This window comes from Ochlerotatus camptorhynchus, unplaced genomic scaffold, assembly GCF_037179485.1.
Source record: "Ochlerotatus camptorhynchus isolate MF236.1 unplaced genomic scaffold, CSIRO-AGI_Acam_v1.1 ptg000316l, whole genome shotgun sequence".
Lineage (NCBI taxonomy): Eukaryota > Metazoa > Arthropoda > Insecta > Diptera > Culicidae > Ochlerotatus > Ochlerotatus camptorhynchus.
This window is the reverse complement of record NW_027040804.1, coordinates 1,842,239-1,863,533: the sequence shown is the minus strand read 5'-3', so window position 1 is coordinate 1,863,533 and position 21,295 is coordinate 1,842,239. Positions and strand designations below refer to the sequence as shown.

The 21,295-nt window shown below is 39.4% G+C and overlaps 1 protein-coding gene across 6 annotated transcripts in view; it reads right to left on the bottom strand.

Moving 5' to 3' along the window:
• LOC135707695 (T-box protein H15-like) overlaps positions 1–21,295 on the bottom strand; it is a 220,554-nt gene that overhangs the window by 63,355 nt on the left and 135,904 nt on the right. For all 6 annotated transcript variants that reach the window (XM_065229566.1, XM_065229567.1, XM_065229569.1 and 3 more), the window contains exon 4: positions 12,323–12,608. In XM_065229566.1, coding sequence (XP_065085638.1) covers positions 12,323–12,608 — 286 coding nt within the window. The remainder of the gene's footprint in view (positions 1–12,322; positions 12,609–21,295) is intronic.

Below are 21,295 nucleotides of genomic sequence, written 5' to 3'. Positions count from 1 at the left end.
TCGCGAACCGAAATTCACAAAGGCAAACCAACATAATGAACAGGTAGGGGAAATTCTCCTCTACCCTATTGTGGTTTAGGTTTGCGAATGAAGATTTCGGTTCGCGAGAAAATGGCCTTACAAGGTTTTTTTTACAAAATGGAGTTAAGGCCATTTCAATTGTTGGTCTTGAATTGAAACTTTCAGCCGTCACGCGTCAAACGGGAGCAACACGAAAACAGCAGTCTGGTACGCTTTGGACGTGTATCATACTTGCAGACCGGTATGAATGTGTGAGTTTAAATAAGAAGAACATTTGTGATGTATGGGTGCCTAAAGTGTGCATTTCTTGCTGTGCACTTGGATATCTGATTGCAGGCAAAGAGAGTAATGGAGAAAGAGAGCGCAAAAGCTCGCTCTCACCCTCTTGTCAGTTGTAAATCTCTCAATCAAATCTCTCTGATGGTTGCGCCGGTGCGCCTGTACGAACTTATAAGCTTCCCTGGTCCATTCTGATAGTGTTGTTCTGATGAATAAAGAGTTGATTAATTCAAGTTTGCTACCCAGGGGACTTCATGAATTTTCTCTAGGTTATGAAACTGTTTTGTATCAAAAAATGTTTTCGGAAGTGTTTGACGGATATTCTTCATTACGCTTCAGTCGAAAGAGAACTCTTTGACTTCCTTGCGATAAAAACGAGAATTAGTTAAGTTTTGCAATTCCTCCTACGTCGGTTAACGCAAAAAGGGCCATATATACAGTTTATTTACACAAGATGAAAGGCCCTCTGCACCCATACAAACTTTTTGTGATGAAAAAACGAGTTACATGAAAATGGATTAATCCACCACTTCGGATACGTGTGAAATTGAGTAAAACTTTAATTTATTTGCTGATGCTGTTCTGTATGCAAAAATATAGTTTGACAGATTTAAAAAACGGCCCAATTTTCGAATGGCGTTCGGTAGATGGATTGAAGTTCTCTGCTATTTTATTTACCGCACGGACCTAAACTTGCTACATAACAAGAATTAAATGAGCATTGCACATCGAGCTTGTAAAAAGGCCACATTAGTAGAAACACATAATTTGATATTTTTCCACGCTATTGAACACATGACTGTCTATATTATGCGCCCAGCCTATCGTCCGTAGTCATTGCTGTAAATCTCTAAACCACGTCTCCCCCGATTGAAAAGTGCCACTCTCGTCAACACATAGTGCACTGCTCGAATGTGCTATGCGCGAGTGAAACCCGTGCAATCCAACTGCTCTCACCCAGGATTTCTCTCTCCTTTGTCTCATTCTGCCACCAAAGATAAGAGACACGCTCCCGTATTTGAGAGCAGCACAACTATGTTTTGCACCACTCTGAGTTTCTAGCCCATCCCTGGTTTTGACCCTGGAGCTGGAACTGGAAACTACACAAGGTGCACCCGGAACATGCCCAATATGGTCCTGGGCGCTTGAGATAACCACCATTGCAACCACCAGAAACATATCCGAATGCAGCCAATTTAATCCTGGACCAAGGAATCAAAAATAGCTACAAATGACAAAATGACAAGCGATCAACGAACTGAATGATAATGCTATTTCAGAAGTGAAAATCAATCAAGCAGCCCATGCGATACAGCTTACTCGGGGCGGTAGAAGGAAACAAGCAAATTGTTGTCAAGCTGCTTCACGAAGTAAAGCCGAAGATGATACACGTGTGTTAATGGGATTTTTTTTTGTTATGTCTTTTCTCGAGTCAGATCAAGCTATAAAAGCAATATATCATTATCCTTCAACCACTCCGATCGAGCTTGTCATGGTAGTCGTAGCAACCGTTTTGTCTGTATCGTTGGTTGCTTTATAAGTTTGGATTCGCTGTCCTGGACGCTCAAAATGATAACCATTGATCTTATGGTTGTGTTATCGTGTGATTGGAGATGTCACATGATGGGTGTCGTATGATAGAGTTTGGTCGAAATAAGAAACTGTAAACTTCCCCATTTCCAGATGTGGCCAATGTGGTCCTGGGGACTTGATATGACCAACATTTAACTTGGTTTTGAGCAGTGATTCCTGACGGGGAAGCTGGGAAAAACTAACGGAGAAAGTTGGAATAACTTTTGGGGGAAATTTATAGAAATTTCCTGGCCAAGTCAGATGAATCTTCCAAGGGCAGTTGCAAGAGTTTTTAGTGTGAAGTCAGAAAGCTTCCGGGCGAAGAAACTTTCAAGCGAAGCCAGTAGACGCTTCTGAGGCAAGCTGTGGGGAATCCAGGAAACGATGAAAGGAATTTCTGGGAGTAAGAAGGAGAAGACAGAAGCAAAGGCAGTCATAGGGTAGGGACCTCTGTGGAAGCTAGAAGAAACTTTCAGAAGAAGTCAGTGATAAATTCACATGGTCAGCGATAAATTCAGATGGTGGTGTTATGATTAAGCGAGTTGATGGGTCGATGTGTAGGGTCCAGGTGTGGGAGCTGCCTCCCTGGCGTCGGTAGCATTGGTGCTCAGCACGGACAACAAGATCGACCGAAAACAAATCACATGGTTAAACATTTTCAAATATTTTGGTTCTGTTAGTTCATGTAATTAACAATCCAGCATTTTACAAGCGCTCATGGCTGCCACAATCTGGTTGAGTTTCTGATAGGGATCATGTCAGGCATAACATTTGATAACGGCACAAAAGTATTTGTAAACAAACTTTCTAAGGCCCTTTACACGCGAACCAAAGTAAGCCCTCAACACAACATCATCGGATAGGGACAACTATCACCTTTCCGGAAGTGGTATTGGATTGCTGGGCGTACTTTGGTTCGCGTGTAAAGGGCCTTAGAAAGTTTGTTTACAAATGCTTTTGTGCCGTTATCAAATGTTATGCCTGATATGATTTGAAGTTTGGCTTGTGTCGTTTGACCTGTAAACGGTCAAATTTGATCGTTTATACGTCAAACGTCATAACCCAAACATCAAATCGAATTTTCCCTACCAGAAACTCAGCCATATTGTGGCGGCCATCAGCGCTCGTAAAATGCTGAATATACAAATTTTTATTGAATTTTTGGATATGCACCAGTTAAAATGAAAATTTCAGGCCCACAAGGTGATATGGATTCTATCATTTGACCCGCGGTTTATAAACGTTGGGCAGGCCTGCTCACAAAATTTTCGGTAATTTAAAAAAAAAAACAGATAAGTTTGTAGACGTCAATCGAAATTTGTAGAAATTTAAAGAATTTTATAAAAAATCTACAATTTTCGTTGAAGTTCTGGGATCTTTGTTGAAATTCAGAGATTTTTATTTAACTTCAGAAAACTTCGAAAAACTTCAGTGCTTTGTAGATATTCCGCAAATATCGTAGAAATGCAGGAAACTTCGTAGAAATTCGGGGAGCTTCGTAGAGCTTGAAATTACGGATACTTTGTAAAAAATCGGGAAAACTTCGTAGAAGCCTACAAGTTTGGAGTGATTATTATTATTTTCAGGGAACATCATAAAAGTTCATGAACGTTCTTTTAACTTCATTATGCTTCTTTTTTAAATGGAGGCCAACCAGCCCAAGGCTGAAAGCCTCCCTAATAAAGATACATTAATTAATTCTTTTTTAAAGCTTTATAAGGGTGAATTTCAGTCACTTATGGGCTAGTTTATGGCCAATTCGAGATACTTCGTTAAAATTTATTGCACTTGGGATAGGTCAGGGTATTCCGTTAAAGTTCCTGAAACTTCTTAGAACTTCAAGGAGCTTCGCAGAGAATCAAAGAAAAACATTATGAGTCCAGGGAACTTCATAGTAGTTCAGCAAAGTTTGTAGAAGTTTAGCGAATAACATAGCATAGAAACTTCGTATAACTTCATAGAAATGTAGTTATATGTTGTTAAAGATCAGGGAACTTCTCAGAAAATCGGCAAACTTTGTTGAAATTCAGCATAATTCTTATAACTTCATGGCTGAAGGCCTATCAAACTTTGTAGAAATTAAGCAAACTTTAAAAAAATATCGTAGTATTTCTGGGATCTTCGTTAAAATTCAGGGAATTTTCTTTAACTTCAGAGAATTTAGAAAAAATCGGGACTTCGTAGATGTTCTGGGAATTTCGGTAGAAATGTAGGAAACGTCGTAAAAATCCAGAGAACTTCGTAGAAATTTGGGGAGCTTCATAGAGCTTCAGATCACTTCTAAGAAATTACGGAAACTTAAAAAAACGGGAAAACTTCGTAGAAGCGCAAAAGTTTTGGAATCTTCACAAAAGTTAAGGAACCTTTTTTTTTAATTTCAGGGAAGGTCATACAAGTTCGGGAACGATCCTTTAACTTTATTATACTTCTCTTTTAAAGCTTTATAAGGTTGATTTTTAGTCACTTCTGGGCTAGTTCATCACCAATTCATGATGCTTTGTTAAAATTTATTGGACTTGGAATAGGTCAGGGAGCTCCGTATAAGTTCATGAAACTTATTAGAACTTCAAGGAACTTCGCAGAGAATCAAAGAAAACCTTAAGAGTCCAGGGAACTTCCTAGTAGTTCAGCAAAGTTTGTAGAAGTTTAGCGAATAACATAGCATAGAAACTTCGTAAAACTCCATAGAAATGTAGTTATATGTTGTTAAAGTTCAGGGAACTTCTTAGAACATCGGTAAACTTTGTTGAAATTCAGCATAATTTTTAAAACTTCAAGCAACTTTGAGGGCCTATCAAACATTGTAGAAATTAAGCAAACTTTAAAGAAATTATCATCGTAATTCTGGGATCTTCGTTAAAATTCAGAGAATTTTCTTCAACTTCAGACAATTTAGAAAAATTTCGGGACTTCATAGATGATCCGGGAATTTCGGTAAAAATGCAGGAAACTTCGCAAAAAATCGGGGTACTTCGTAGAAATTCGAGGAGCTTCATAGGGCTTCAGATCACTTCTAAGAAATTACGGAAACTTTGCAAAAAACGGGAAAACTTCGTAGAAGCGCACAAGTTTGGGGAATTTCAGAAAAGTTAAGGGAATTTTCATTTAATTTCAGGAAAGATCATAAAAGTTCATCAACGTTCTTTTAACTTCATTATAGTTCTTTTTAAAGCTTTATAAGGGTGATTTTTAGCCACTTCTGGGCTTCATCACCAATTCATGAAACTTTGTTAAAATTTATTGCACTTGGAATAGGTCAGGGAGTTCCGTAAATGTTCATGAAACTTCTTAGAACTTCAAGGAACTTTGCAGAGAATCAAAGAAAAACCTTAAGAGTCCAGGGAACTTCATATTAGTTCAGCAAAGTTTGTGAAAGTTTAGCGAATTACGTAGCAATTTGAGAAACTTCGTATAACTACATAGAAATGTAGTTATATGTTGTTAAAGTTCAGGGAACTTCTAAGAAGATCTGCAAAAGTTGTTGAAGTTCAACAAATTTCGTAGCAGTTCAGGGCATTCCAAAGAAGCTAGAAGGGAATATTGTAGAAGTTCAACAAATCAGTACTTCAGGGTTCTATGTATCAGTTTGAGTTTGTCAAAGAACTTACTTCAAAAAAGTTCAATAAACTTTCTGGAAGTTTTTGGGAACTTCGTTTAATTTCGGAAAAAAAAACTCGAAGATGATATAATTTTTTAGAAGTTAAGGGAACTTCAGAAAACTTCAGAAAACTTGGTAGAATTCGGTGAACTTCCAAGAAAACTAGGAAAGTTTGTATAACCTAAGGATAAATCTTAGAAGCTCGTGACACTTTTCAGAAGTTTGCGGAGCTCCCCATAAGCCCAGGGAACTTCAAAGAGGCACAGGGAACTTCTGATAAGCTTATTTGATTGAAAAGAAGGATATATAAGCTTATTTTATTGGATTTAGGCTCCGTAAAATTTTATGGAACTTTTATGATAGAAAATAACCGGAGAACTTCATTGATATCTTATTAAATATCATAAGATGTCAATGAAGTTCTCCGGTTATTTTTCAAGACTTTATTATGATTCTGAAGATTTACACCTGTAAATATTCAAATGTGTAAATGTCCAAATATTCAAATGTCTTCTCACAGATGGTAGATGGATAAAGAAAAATTTAATACATCTACAGCTGCTCAAAGATTTCAGTTCAGTCCGCAGTATATTTCCGTTAAGACTTCAGGTTGATCAATAATTATTCTGAAGAACTGTTCGAAATAATTAAATGACGTTGCTCAGATATTCTCCCATCTTGGGATCTTTGTTGGTTGATCAGATATTATCATGTGTATTATTTATTTTTTGTTGATTTGTAAAGACTTCAGGTAGGGTAAATGTCGGCCTCGGCACCCATTGACTGTTCTCGGCAACCAAAATATAAACGTTATTTTCACTGTATTTTCGCATCAAAACGCTTCGAAGAATGTATTCAAACGATTACTTAGTCTTTACTTTTTACAATGCCTTATTTTTCTTCAAATGAAACATAGCACTAGAAAATGTGGGTGATTTCGAGTTGCTGATAATAGAACAGTTGTTTAACACGCAGTTCGAATGGGAAGGGTGCTGAAGAAAAATACGCTGCCGGCAATAGTCCCACTCACCTGAGAAGTTTGGAGCGTTGTAAAAACGCTTCCAAACAGTTTTGAACAATTCTGTCGATTGGAATGGATAGAGAAGCAAGCAGCAGATGAATGTAAACAAACAAACACGTCATATGTGTGCGTGACACTGAGAAAATGCTAACAGAAGTGCGGACGCTGATCAAGATAAAGATAGTAAGAAAAATTCAATCGGCGTCTCTCAGATCCTCAGGAAGTATTTAAAATCTACAGCAGATCGATGGTTTCAATAATGAGCTCTGGATATTTTTTCCAAGATTTTACCAAGATTTGTGGTTGATGAAATTTATTCTGAAGATCTTCGACTGTTCAAACATGGAAATGACGTTCACATATATTCTCCCTAGATGGCAGGTTGATCGGGAAATATTCCGAAGATCTTCAGCTGATCTTAGATTTTTGAATATTCTTTCATGACTTCAGGTTGTTCACATATTATTCTGCACATCTCCTCTCTCCTTCCCCAGAGCCTAGTGGTAAATATAAAATTGTCTTTTTATACAAAATGTGGATCAACACTTCTTCGTATGCTATTTTTGCTATGGACCACTTTTCGTTCAATCTTATTATATGAAAAATATCGACATGTTTTCATGTTAAAGATCCCCGATGAAAATTTAGTGTAAAAGTAGCAAAATGCAGGGAAAAGTGTTTTGTTTTTAAATCGTGGAGATGTTGGAAATCAATATTTTAGTATTTAATTCATTATAACAAGCACCCCGTGGGATGATTTTGGTCGAAGAAAAGTCTATTATGAATTTTTCTACAACTAAATTTTCTAAAGTATTCCATAAATTTAACCATTTTATTTTAGTATTTTGATTTACCCTGGAAGACATATTGAATTCCCCACAAAAGATTCGTCCGACTTCTCTGGAAGTCAAATTGTTCCAGATGTTACATTTTTACGAATTTCGCTCGTTGGACTATCTTTAAGTGGGCTACGTTTTAGTTGGGCTCCCGTTAGTTGGGCTGTAGCCCACCTAAATCGAAGTCAAACGTCATTTCTGACAGTGCTGAATCTATTTCGAGGGGCTCATGGATGAACAATTTGCAAAGTTGCTAAATGATTTTGACTATAATAAACAATCGGTGTATTCCTCAACCAATACTCAGCATGACAGCTCATCGCAACTAACGAAAGCCTGGTTCAAAGGTCTGGATGTAAGTCGGGGATTCATTCGAGTGATGTCAAGATTTATGTCCAACCACTACTCGCTAGACGCACATCTCTATAGAATAAACCTCGTTGACAGCAATATATGTAGGTGCAGAACCGGTTATGATGACATCAATCACGCAGTTTGGTATTGCCCGGGTAATGACGCCTCCAGAGCACAACTATTGGATACTCTAGTGGCCCGATGTAGACAACCCTTCCGTGAAGTAAGAGATGTATTGGGAACACGTGATCTTCCCTACATGCAAGCGATCTACGAATTCCTTTGTTTGTCTGATGTTAGAGTTTGATGTGACTATCCCCTCCTTTCCAAACAATTTCCCGCCATTGTGTCCCAGTCTTATTATCCTCCTGTTCCTGTGCTACTTGCCCCTGCCCAGCCAGGATTTGGTCAACCGTCCGAGAGTAGTATCTGAAGGAGGCTTCAGAAACCAGTTTCCTACCTAGATCCTTCCAATTGAAATTGTTACCTATTAACCTCGAGCCCGCCACGAGTAATTGGTTCCCAATACTAACCTAGAAATACTGCTATTTAAAATGTAAATCAAACGTTACTGATTTTGGCTCCGCAAAGTGTCACACACGACTGAGCCTAGTAAATAAACGAACTAGTTAAAAAAAACTAACGAATGCCTTTCATTAGGTGGACTATGGGTTAAGCCCAACGGGCAAAAGTTGACTGTTTTCCAAATTTCACCGATTTCTTCTGATTTTCTTCAGGAGTTTCTTCTAAGTACCGGAAGTTTCTTCTGATTTCCTTCTGATTTCTTCAGACATCCATAGGAAGTCCATCTTTCCGATCTGGAAGTTTCTTTTGACTCACATAGGTCAATTCTAACGATTTATCTTGAAGCTCTTTCCGAGTTCCCCCCCAGAGATGCTGCTGGTGTGCCAGGGAAATATCTGCCGACTTCTTCTGGAAGATTCTCCAAACTTTTGCTGACAGTTTCCTCCGACTTAACCTGGAAATTTATCCATCTTGGATGTCGGGAGTCTGTCAGCTTTCTCAGGAAGTTTCTTCTAACTTTCTCTAGAAGTTTTTTTTTTTCTGACTGGAAACTCCATCTGCCTCCATTCAAAATTTCTTTTAAATTATTGATAGTTCTTCACAGAGTTAATTTCTCGGGGATGATACATTTAGATTTTTCCGGAATAATGCATAATTTGCATATCTTTGTTTAAACTGCTCTCTAAATCGAAACAGCTTCCATAGAATTTGGTGAAATTAGTGGAAATAGATTCCCAGGATGTCACTGTTGCTTCAATAAAAAATAGCTTTTGTTAATTACGTCCCCCCTTCCCCAGACAGAAATCCTAGCTGCGCCACTGTCTTCGACTGTCCAAAAATTCAAAAGACGGCGCTCGGAAACTCTACCACGATGACTCTTAAGACGGCAGGTCTATTATTAAGTATTCAAAATATCTCCAACTGATCGAAATTATATTAAAGTCCTCATAATATTTTTCAGGACTTATCAAGGATCAAGGATCAAGTATTATGATGAAGATCTTCAACTGTTCAAACATTTCAATTTCGTCCCACAGATATTCTCCCAAGACGGTAGGTAGATCAGGAAGTGTTCAATAATCTCCAGCTAATTGAAGAAGTCCTGAAGTCTTCAAATCTGGCATCCCTGAACAAGAGAATCGGGAAATTCCGTTCCTCCGCGCACTTTTAAAAAATCAGATTGAGCTACTAAAAGGCATTATTCCATCCAGATGGCGACACCTCTAATGATCAATCCTCCCCCTAACAACACCACTGATTACATGTGTGTGTGTGTGTGTGTATGCACCGACAAGAGATCATCCCTAAGTATTTCCGCAAACCCTCTTCACTTTCCATTATTTTATTTTTTTTTTTGTTTTCCACCATGACGGTACCGACGATGCCGGGTGATGCCGGGTGATGCCGGGGATGAGCATTCCTCGGGGCGAAATAAATATGTACAACAACACCAACTCGACACGGTGGCGGCTGTGTGTTTTGGTCGTTTTGTCTATTGCTCGAGGGGTCCTGTGGACCAATTGAGGTTATGTACAAAGTTTTTCTTTCATTCCTCGTCTCGACCCTCGCCGCTGCTCTAGAACAAAACAACCCAACCAAGCCAAGCGGGTGAGGGTGGTGTGTTGTACGACACAAAAAGTGCAAACAATGCTAATAACATTTCCCTCCCCCGTCAAGAGAAGACCGAGCTCGATTGAAGATAGAACGGAGGGAGAAAAAAAAAACAAGAAAACACGTAGCAAAAACAAACACCGAGGAGGAGTGCACAGAAAACAGGAACGCAACGAGGTGGAAATAAATTTACACAAACAAACGGATGACATCTCCCCGAGGGAGAAAGATTGTTTTAGATTAGCGAGCGTAATCCTCCCATTTGTTTGTGCGTTTGAGGTTATGATTCGTTTTTAATCTCGTCCGTGTGTCTCTCTCTTAGCTGGGTGTGTGTGTGTGGCAAATCGTACGACCACACCCCTCCGGTTTGCGTTCATATCTCTATTATTGATATCTGGTTTCTCTATATCTCTCCTTCCTGCGTCGTTTGGGTCTAGCCACTTATGAATCGATATCAGTTTCATCGAAGTGTAATTTATATGGATGGGATTCTGATGGGGTTCCCGTCCCATTTCATCACATGAAGAATGCTAACGCATTTCAGCACACATAAATTAAGATGCCGGTTAGAAGTACAATTGATAGCATTTTAAACGGTTTTGAAGTAATCCAAAAACGGCAGTCTCCATTCTTATTGCATCACTCTGACAGCTTACACGCAACTCTACGGACATGACAGCCAACAGCGTTTTGTGACACATCAATCCACCATAATGATGGCTTCCATCCATCCATCGACGCATTCGTGCTGATGTAAGGTGGCCGTCAGGAAGTGAAGATTGATAACTGTTCCAGTGCAGCCACTGGAACTGGACCGGTTAATTAATTGGAAACCGGTTTACGCTGATAGTGGCAGCAAATTAGAAGAGCACTCTGCGCTAGGTGCACTAATTAGCCGCCATGTTGACAGTTGACAGCCTTCGCGCATCACCCCTCGCAATCAGTCCAAAACAAAACAAACGTGTTAACTCGTGAAAATGGCACCCATACCGGAAGGAATGGGTGAAAATAAACGAATTGGTTCACGGCGGCACGAAACTAGAGCAAAAACTGATGCCTTTAGCTCATTAATATAAATGGCCGAATATGGACATTAAGATAACTAGTTCTCGCACCTTTCGAACGAACAACCGACCATCAGTGGAGGAAAACAACATAAAGCAAGGCGCCGAAAGCGGTATAAAACAAGGATTATTTCCTTATGCTAATCGAGCTGCTCTAGTCCGAACGAAAACGGAAACCTGGTGAGAGCTGTCAAAAATGGGAGAAAAGCTCGATAAAGCCGAAAAATTATGACCACCTTGGCACCTAGAACTGGAAACACAACACGAAAATGGCGTTAGGCGTTGTTGTTCTGGCGGCTGGCTGACTTCCTTCCTCAGAGGCGTCGAACGGTGACCGAAGGTCAGGACAAGTGACCCTTGCTACGCCGCAGACCTCCGGCAAACGGAATTCCTTAAATGAAGTATAAATTATTGTCTTTATGAAGGCCTAATTATATTCCACTCGGATGTTTTAGAACGCGTTCGCGTTTGCTATCGATTTTCCTGAGGACCGCACGTGGCCTCCAACGCCACCAATGAAAAAAAAAATTACGATTATTGGGAAATTATGGAAATTAACCCCTTTTTTCGGTGGAGGCCTACAGCTTTCGGATCGATGTCCGAACAATTTCTCTCGGTGGCCGTGACGAAGGAGGTGGAGGCGGTGATGGAAAAGCACACGAACGGTACCATCATTAAAATATTGTTTGTTTTTATGACCTTCATAACATGAAACGATCATCGCACTTCATAACTTTCTGTTCACCCGCGCCGCCCTGCGTATTCCATCCATCGTCAACTACGATGAGTCACTCACATCTGCGGGTGATGGAACACGGCGCGAGGGGCCCAAAGATTAATGGAACGTGTCACGATGCACTTGTCATCTGTCAAAACAAAAGACAGATATGAAGTTTGGCGTCGCGACCCGTCGGGAACCCGAACCAGTTGGAGGGCGCCTCTCGAATACTTAGCCGGCAAATTGACGGTGAGGAATGCTCTCGTTTCTGGTTCTGTATATCGCTTTGTTCCTCCGTTCCATCTAGGATTCCGGGAATTTCAGAATCCCGAAAGAAACACATGTTGATACAACTCCCGTGGGTGTTACGTTTCCCTGCATCGACGGCAGCCGAAATCATTAGCCGTTTCCAAGTGGCACGAGCTGTGCGCTCCCAAGAATTAAGTCAGGTTGAAATAATTTGACAGACAGAAAATCGTGTAAATCATTTGCGCCGGTTCCGAACTGGGGGCGAACGTCGAAGCGCATGTTCTGCCCGGCGCGGGGGCTAATGATCCAAAATTTATCATGATCGCAGACGCGAATCGAACAAAACGACAACAACTGAAACGGACTGCGGTCCGGCCGTGATCGCCGTCGTCGTCGTCGTCGCTGTTTGTGATTTATAAGATCGTATCAAATTACACATCTGCTCAACACAGCAACGAACGAAACCGAACCTACCTGGCCATTCTTGTCCATCTCGTTGTTGGTGAGTTTGACTTTCTCGAAGGAGATAACCTGTTTGCGGAGGGCATCCGCACCGATCGGAGTATCGGGGTGGGCGTACAGCCGGGGAGGTGGCGGTGGATCAGCCTTGCCGGCGACCAACCACGCGGATCGGTGGTATGCGTAACGGTAGCGCCGGTTATCTACGGGGACCACGTCCAACAGGACCACGTACCGGTCGGCTGGGGTCGCCTGCCGGAGCGGGCCGGAGAACGACACTCGGACCGTGGGGAACATACGCCTGCAAAATGGGAGAAGAAGAAGAAGCGGGTGGATGGTGATTAGAAGTTGCTGGATGATGTTTAGTTCAGGAAAGATATTTGGAATATGCTGTCAAATCTGACTATATGATACTTGATATTTGAACTAATGCTGGGTAAGTCAAACCAAATGGCCAGATTTGAACTGACGAGTGCGTAAGTTAAGAAATGCTAAATTTTTCCAACGTATAGGTCGATGTGGGACGCAGCAAACTCAGGCAGCATTCAGTTCGTACTTTTTATAAAGATTACACAGTTCGCAAAAATAGTGTAAATTTATGTTACTATGATGCACTTAAATGGAGCATCATATATCATTATAGTCTAATTCGGATTTATTTTCTGTGTATGTAAAATGTGCTGCAATTTACAATCTTGTTGCAATTATCAAAAGTAAGGTTTATTTGACTTAAAGCTGGCTTATGCTTTTACTTGGCTTAAATTTCTAACTATCATAAAGTTGGAAATGCTTTTAACTAATTTCACACATTTAATTTTTCAATAATTAATTCAAACCTCTTAACGGAACCCATCTTCCCTTCAATCAGGGATCAAAGCGGTTAGTACCCAAGAAAATAGTGACTAAGTTGTATAGACTAAGTGACTAGGTCACTTTTCTCAAGTCAGTTATTTAAAAGCCACCTTTTAAACCAAATAGTCACTTAAATCAGTATTTCTTAAAATTTTGTCACTATTGTCACTTTTTTACGACCAATGTAAGCATATTAAATCACAGCTTAAAGTTGCGACATCAACGGAACTTTGAACGTTAACTATTCAATTAGTGTGGACGGAATGACTAATATTTTGATTTTCTTTTTCAACTTCGTGATCGAAACATTCAAAAAAATCTGATCCCAATATCCTTTTTACATCGTAATCTTGAATGTTTTCTAAGCCTTAGGTGTCGAAAAATGATCTAGGAAAATTTACAAACTCAAGACCAGAACTTTGAAGAAGCCCGGTTGCTTTAGTATATGACCAAACATCGAGGAAAAAATCATGTCAGAGAATCTTGAGTTCTTTACTACGTGTGTAACATTAAATTAATTTTTTTAGTACTTCACACTTAAATTTTAGAAAAAAATATCTATTATCAAACATGTTTCACTATGTTTCAAAAACGTTCACACGTTTCTAGGACTGTGCACTTACATTACTTTGTATATCAGGCCTTCAAAATATCAAATAATTTTCCAGATAGCACAATTTTTCAAATTAGTTTGTCACAGAGATTTCGAATTTTTAAGTCATTTAAGGCTTTAAAAAAAAAAAAAAAAGGTTCAAAATTGCTAAAATTATCCTACTTATCTTACAATTTGTTTCATCATCGAGTTTATAAGTCCTACACGCATGTAAACTTTTATAAATTTTCATCATCTCGGAAACTATTCCTTGTTCCAGAATAATGAGTTTTTTTTGTCTTAGACTGTGATCTAAAAAATTTGCCTAGGTCTTGAAAAATGATTTTTTTTTTATGATTGATGTGCTACAGAAGTTTCTATATCCTAAATCTTTCAAATCTATTGTCTTAAAATTGTTAAAAGACCAAGGCTTTGAAATTTACTATCTGTGCCTAAATTTTTCGTTCTAATGTGAATCTAAAATCAACTTGGGACCGTGTTTTAAGAGACTTGATTATTCAATTACATTGACTGTTCAAATTCAGCTTGAAAATTTAATGTTGCCTTAATAGAACCGTGCCAAAATCTAACGTTTTTTTTCAATTTACTTCATCATTCTGAAAAACTCTATTATTGGTGGCCAAAAAGAAATGGCTTTTTTCGGGACTTCGCGGGAATTGGAAAATACTTTTTATCATGAGATAGCTGTATCATAATGATTTATTAACTATTTGATAATCGACACATGAAGACCTTTGCCTTCCCTGGAATCCTCTTCCGGCTTCCAATATTTTTTTCCGACGGCGCTTGGACTATTTTTCCCGAAGTTTCAACAATCATTGAAGTATGATTTTTTTTTTCAATTGCTTCCAAAAATGTCCTTTTTAATAGCTCCTATATTATATTCCGGTTTCCCCTGGAATTTTTGTCATCTATATTCGAATGTTTGTTAACTTCATCCGGCAAATTCTTCCGGTTTACTCTTGGTATTTTCTTTAAACTTCCCTTCAAGTTTTCTACCACTTTTATTCTGGAAGATTTCTCCCTAAATCTTCTTCCAGCTATTCTCAGAAATATCGCCAAGCAGTATCTGTCTTCTGACATCCTTCCAGAAGATTTTTCTGGCTCCTCCTAGAACTTCTAACTGCCCCTAGGTTCCGTTTTCTCCAGCTTCCACAGGATTTTTTTTTTCAGTTCATCCAGAAATAGTTAAAGACTGGAACGCGTAAAAATTGATCGACAAAAATATCGTTTCTTTCAGTCAAAATTCATATCACAATAATCTTCTTATATTTCTTCTGGTAGTTGAATTCATATATTTAAAGGAAAAAATATTCGTTTAATCTTTTGGTTTTCCAATTCCGAACTGCCGTGCCTTCCGCTTAACCCCTTCCATTAAATTTTGCACAGTGGTCTCATCGACCTTATTCGCCGCCGAACGTCAGTTAGATTTAAACTGCTGCTCTTTTTCCATGGATTTATTAGTTTTTTTTTCTGAGATTCCGTTTTACCAAGGCCCAATACCGTTCGATAGGGCGGAGTTCTGGGCTGTTGGGAGGGTTGTGGTCTTTGGGTACCACAACCACGTTGTTCGCATCGTACCACTCGATTGCCTTTTTTCCATAGTGGCAGCTCGTCAAGTCCGGCCAGAACAGCACAGGTCTAATATGTTGCTTTAGGAATGGTAGCAGCCACTTTTCCAGGAACTCCTGGACGTAGATCTCTTGATTTATGGTTCCCGTAGTAATGAAAATGCCGCCTTTTAGACCACACGTGCATATGGCCTGCCAGACGAGATAAATTTTCGGGAACTTCGATAGTTTGATGGTTTTGAAAACTTCAGCCACCTTCCCTCTTCCTGATGCGGTATAAAACTCCTGTCCCGGAAGCTGCTTGCAACCCGCCTTCGCATAAGTTTCGTGTGAGAACGTCGGATTCTCTTCAACATCTTTTGCTGGAGAGCAAACGGTGAAAACTAAGCATAGCAACCATTGCATATAAACTCAACTTCCAAATGCAGCATTTCAGGTTTATTTTTTATGCATTTTTAACCGAAATACACCAATTTGAAGTTGACCAATTTTTGCGCGTTCCAGACTTTACCTGCTCTGATAGTATCTCCAGGCTTGTCCGAAGGTTTATCCCAACTTTTATGCTTTTTCTATGGTTCTTCTGGGTTTCCCTATAATTGTCTTCCGACTTCCCGACTGACTTTTCTTGAAAGTCTCTTTCCACTTCCCTTGGATGATTCTTACGGATTCTTCTGGGACAGTCCTCCAAGTCCCCCAATAAGTATTTCTGGCTTATTTTGGAAGCATCTTCTGACTGTTTCTGGAAGTTTCTCCAGACTTTTCGCAGAAGTTTTTTTAAACTATTTCCGAAAGTTTCTTCCAACTCCCTCAAAAAAATATATACTTTCTGCTTGAATTAGGGTAGAGAACTACTTCGGCCTAATCGCCCATATTGGGCCTATAGAACAGAAAACTTCAAATAAATACAAGCTTTCAGAATTAACATGTCAATTATGCGTATGGTACGATACTTAAGTTAATAAACTACCAAACGAAGTCAATGAGAACGCGTGATATGAAGGTTTGCACCCATTATTCTCAAAAACAAAAGAAGCGCTCCGACCGAATCATTTTTTATCTTCATCCGATAGGCCGAAGTGAATTCATTGGCGTTTCAATGGCGTTTCAATGCGTTAGGCCGAGTTTAGAATCCGTAGGACGAGTTTGGCGACAAGAAGTGCTGTTAGACTTTTGACAATATATCAATTCTCTTTATCAAATCTTACGGTACGTACGGAATGGTAAATAAATTTGGAAGCCATCAGTAATTATAACATTCCGTTTAGTGCTAAACTGCGCTAGATTAAGAAAGACTAAGTGTGGGTTGTGCTTAATAGGCCGGAAATGGGGTAGTTAACCCTACCTTCTGTTTTCTTGAAAAACCTTTTCCGACCAGCCATGATTTTTTTCCGACGTATCCCGGAATGTTATTCCATATTCCCGTGAAAGTTCCTTCCAACTTTAATTGATTTCTTCGTACTCTATACTCCCCACTCCCAAATTTTGGTAAATTTCCCGGGAATGTATACCCATTGGGTGTGAATTAAATTGTTTCAGAAATTTTTACATGGATTTCTTTTTTTTTTGTGAAAATAGCTATTTCCTGTTAATCCGAATAGAATTCCCGGAAATCAGGAAACGCAACTTTTGATTAATTTCTCAAGAATAGTTTATCGGGATGACCAGGGTAGGAAACACTAATTCAGGGTGTCGACTCAATGATGAAACCCAAATTCTCAGTTAATCCTTGATTTACCAGTAATTAAAAAAAAGGGTTGTGTCCTAGACATGACCGCAGAATGACGTAGAACTACGCAAAGTTGATGTATGTCAAGAATTTTTGACTAGTATACTTTATGATAAATTTTTCAAGTATTTCAATGTTTCGGTTATGGTTCAATGTTGGTTCAAGTATTTTTCCTGGAATGTAATAAATTATGCAAATTCAAATGTGTTCTAAACAATATATATTTTGGAGTGGCTCCCCAGTATCAAACGAATTGACAGACGCTCGAAAACTTTGATGACGAACCTGCTATTGTAATTTTTCAGTGTACCACATGGCAACACTACTACTTGATTGTACTAGCATTTTCACCAAATGTACTAGAATATTTTGGTTCTATCTCTTTCACTCTACTCAAAACTGAAATGCATAAGAAAATGACAAAATGATACACTCATTGCACACTGTCAAATATCATTGCACACAAAATCAACTTTGTTCAAATCAAAACAAAAATACTACCCCATCTGGTGGCTGATGGCACAAGCTTCTAAGAACATTCTATTGCAGCGAACCACATTATTTTTATTGATTTCTTCGCCAGTTAGTCGTCTGTCGCTTCGTGTCAGCATAGCTCACAACCCAAGTAATAATTTTGGTTCTGTAGACCATGATTTAGACTTGTAGTATGCTTTAAAACCACTATAAAACTTGCAACGTTACTTGGGAAAGACGCCATGCATGTTGTGGGACTAAACAATTGCAATAAAATATGTTAATTTTTTTCAGTAGTTCCATCATTAGTTTAAAATTAGGTCTCTGAAGCAGAGAAGAGAGTGAAGGTTTGTATTGAAATCAGTTAATGAATTTCAAATCAGAGCAAAAGCTCGTAAACATTCTCTTCACCTGTTCAATGATTTGATTGTAAGCATCATAGCTAAGGTACTCCAGGGTAAGTTGAAACGGTACGTTTATCTCTAAGTGGAAGTGAATATTCGCTGTAATTATTTATGAAAAGCATTGTGTACTACCGCAAACTACTATATTAGAAATAATCTCAGTGATTATTCACTTCCACTAAGAGATACATCTACCGTATCAACTGCCCCACGCGTTTCAACATGCCCCGGTGTAGGGTAATGGATTTTGGTAGGACCTATTTATGTAATTTTTGCACCACATTCACCTTCAACCACAGACTCGCTCCTGCTTACTGCAGGACCCAGTGCATCGCCGTCCGAAGCGGTAATGAGCAGAGGCACGGCAGCAGCGCTGTTTTATATCTTTTCAGGTTCAGGCAGAACCATGTTCAACCAAGTGGTACTTGATTATGACGACTGGGTTTGGGAAAAACGTTTATTTCATGAAAACAGTGATAACATTATCATTTGTACATTTTTCAAAACTTTTATTATACAAAATTGGAAACGTAATTATTTTAGCAGATTCTTAAAGTAATATCCTATCGATTGGCGTTTTTGGATTTTAATTTCATCTATAAATGACAAAGTTACAAGCATTTAAAACCTAACACTATTTCACCACACATATTTTTTTGATTTGCACCCCATTATAGTCGACAAAGACGTAGTTCTAAGTCAAAAATTCCAGATGCAGTGCCTACCCGTTTCTGGCATCTCCATCAGCTATTACTTTCCTCGGTAAATAAATTTCATGAAATACCACATGGGCCTCTAACCAACAATGAAGAGTGATCCAGTTTAATTTCAAATTTAATAAAGCGTTCGATACATTTTATAGAATGCAATCAAAATATAAATCGCGTGTCTCATTAGCCTCTACTCACCGTTGTGGGATAGTAGGATAATAAAAGATATAGTAGAGAGATAAAGGATTTTATTGTTTTGTTGAAAAGAGAGAAAAATGACAAAATGATCCTTCTCCTTGATCGCTTTTGTCTGGGGCAGAGATCGAAATTATCTCTATTGTGAGAAGAGGAACGACACTTTTCACCCGTACAGAGAAACCCAAGTTAAAGCGATCGGAAAATCACTGTATTTCTAGGTAGAGCATATTTTTTAAAAAGCTTATTTAACTAAATTCCTAACCAAATGTTTTTTAAACGTAAATGTAGACCAAATCCAGTCTAAAAAAATGTCATACTAGGAGGTGAAATAAATTGTTTCGAACAAACGTAAATGAATTCCAAAAAACTAACCAAACATTTCAATTCTGTCCAATGGTGCACTGAGACAAATAAACGTAAGAGTTTCAGAAGGCTCGACTTATGAAAGACATATATTAATTTCTTAAGCGTGACTTATGAATTATTTTCATCTAACATGAGGTAGCCCTTAAGCGCTGTTCAGACTGAGCAGCTATAACATGTTATAACGGTTGTCAAATAGTTGCAATACAGAAACCACCATCAAGATAGCGCTATTACATGCTATAACTCTGTAGTCTTAACGTACTATTATATGCCTTTAACAATTTCATTTTCCCAACCGTTGAAAGACGAGTGGCCAACACACGGGCTCTATAATATCAACGTCCATGGTTCGGTGCCATTCTGCTCCGTTCTATTATTTTGTTGTCAACATAACATTTTCATAAGGCAAATCAATGAAGTTCATACTGATTTCTTATGACTAAAATTCTAAAATTGGTTCTTATGGAATTCTTATGTTCTTTTGCTTCCGTGTATAAGTAGCAAGTAGTTGATTTGAAATATTTCACACTTCCGTCAATTCCATCAACTAACCACCAATCGTCGACCTTTCACAGCCTGCGTGGATAGATGACGTGATCACTCCACATCTCGTTAGTAGTTTTCGCCTGCTGCGATTGTCAGAATCGCGCAATCTCTGCCAAAGTTGCAGTCCGCCCCTCCGGGAGGGCGCGAGGGGTCCACCACTTCTTCCCCACCTGCCAACCGCTGCTGATGATGCACCGTCTCACAAATATTTGTTATTCCCGTTCACCCGTGGCCGCGAGCCACCAACATCGACGATATACCTGCCCTAAAGAGGCAAAATGTTGATGGAATTTAATTAATTTATTATTTATTATCGCTAGTTTACGATTTTTTCGCACCGAGATATTGTTTTGCATACATGCCAGCCAGGCCGGCCGCCCGGCGGTGCAGTGCGAAAACTGCAGCAACGCTCTGACTCGTTCTGACTCTCTGCCTGGCGGATGCAAAAGTGTTAAATTTATGATTATTTAAGGTGCACCTTTTTCGTTTTTCTCACCCGCCTCCCCCTCCTGGGATTACTTTCGCGCGCGCAACACATGCAACATCCCCCATATTGCCGTGGTATTTCTGTTTGCTTGCTGGCTGGGCTGGTTGGCGCAGTGCAGAAGCGATACGGCAATGATTATTTATGTTTTCTCCCGTTTGAAACGTGATTGGCTCGGTAATATGTTTGCGGTTTTGACGTTTCTCTCGGCTTCTTCTTGCTTCCCATCATCGACGTTGCATCGCCGGCGTCGTGCGGTGGTTGGCAAGCAAACAGTGGCGCCACCATGCGCGTCGTGTCAGCGAATAAACACAGTTGACACCCGCAACGCCAATAATAACATGCATGCATGCATGCATGCGTCATCATCGAAAGCCCGTTTGACAGACACGAAATGTTTCGCTGCGACGATTTGAAATATTTCACCCATCTGACAACCACCCAGCTTGCCGACCGTCATGGGGCGAGTGTTTAGCGAACCGTTACGAATGATTCACTTCTCATTCTCCTGTGGCTCCTATACAAATCGTTATGTTCTTTTCAACTGGGTTTTTAAAGATTATGGCGCTGTAAAACGTGAACCGGCTAACAAGTTACGCTCGGTGGTTTTAAGATGCGCGAGCAAGATCAATGACCCACGAAAAAACATTGTTGCATTGCTCACTTTTTGACCGGCCCCCTTCGAGGAAGCAATGTTTAGGAATTCTGGCTGCAAACCGAAAAGGGGTTAGGCAAGAAGAAATTTCAATTTCTCACCTCATTCACCACGAGTAATGGCGATTTCGTCACCGTCCCACATGGTGGCAGCACCTGTGGCTCCCATCGACCGCCATACAAAGTTGTGACAGATGGTTTCAATTTCGACCGCCGCGATCTGTTAATATTATGAAACGGCACTCAATTTCCGTCTCGTTATGAATCGACCATTACCCATGGGCTCAATTACATCCTGATTGAAATGTTTCACATAGTCCGAGTGGTTGGGTTCATTTTTTGCACTCTACCGTGCGCCGTTTTCTCATGGAACGAGATCAATAATTTATT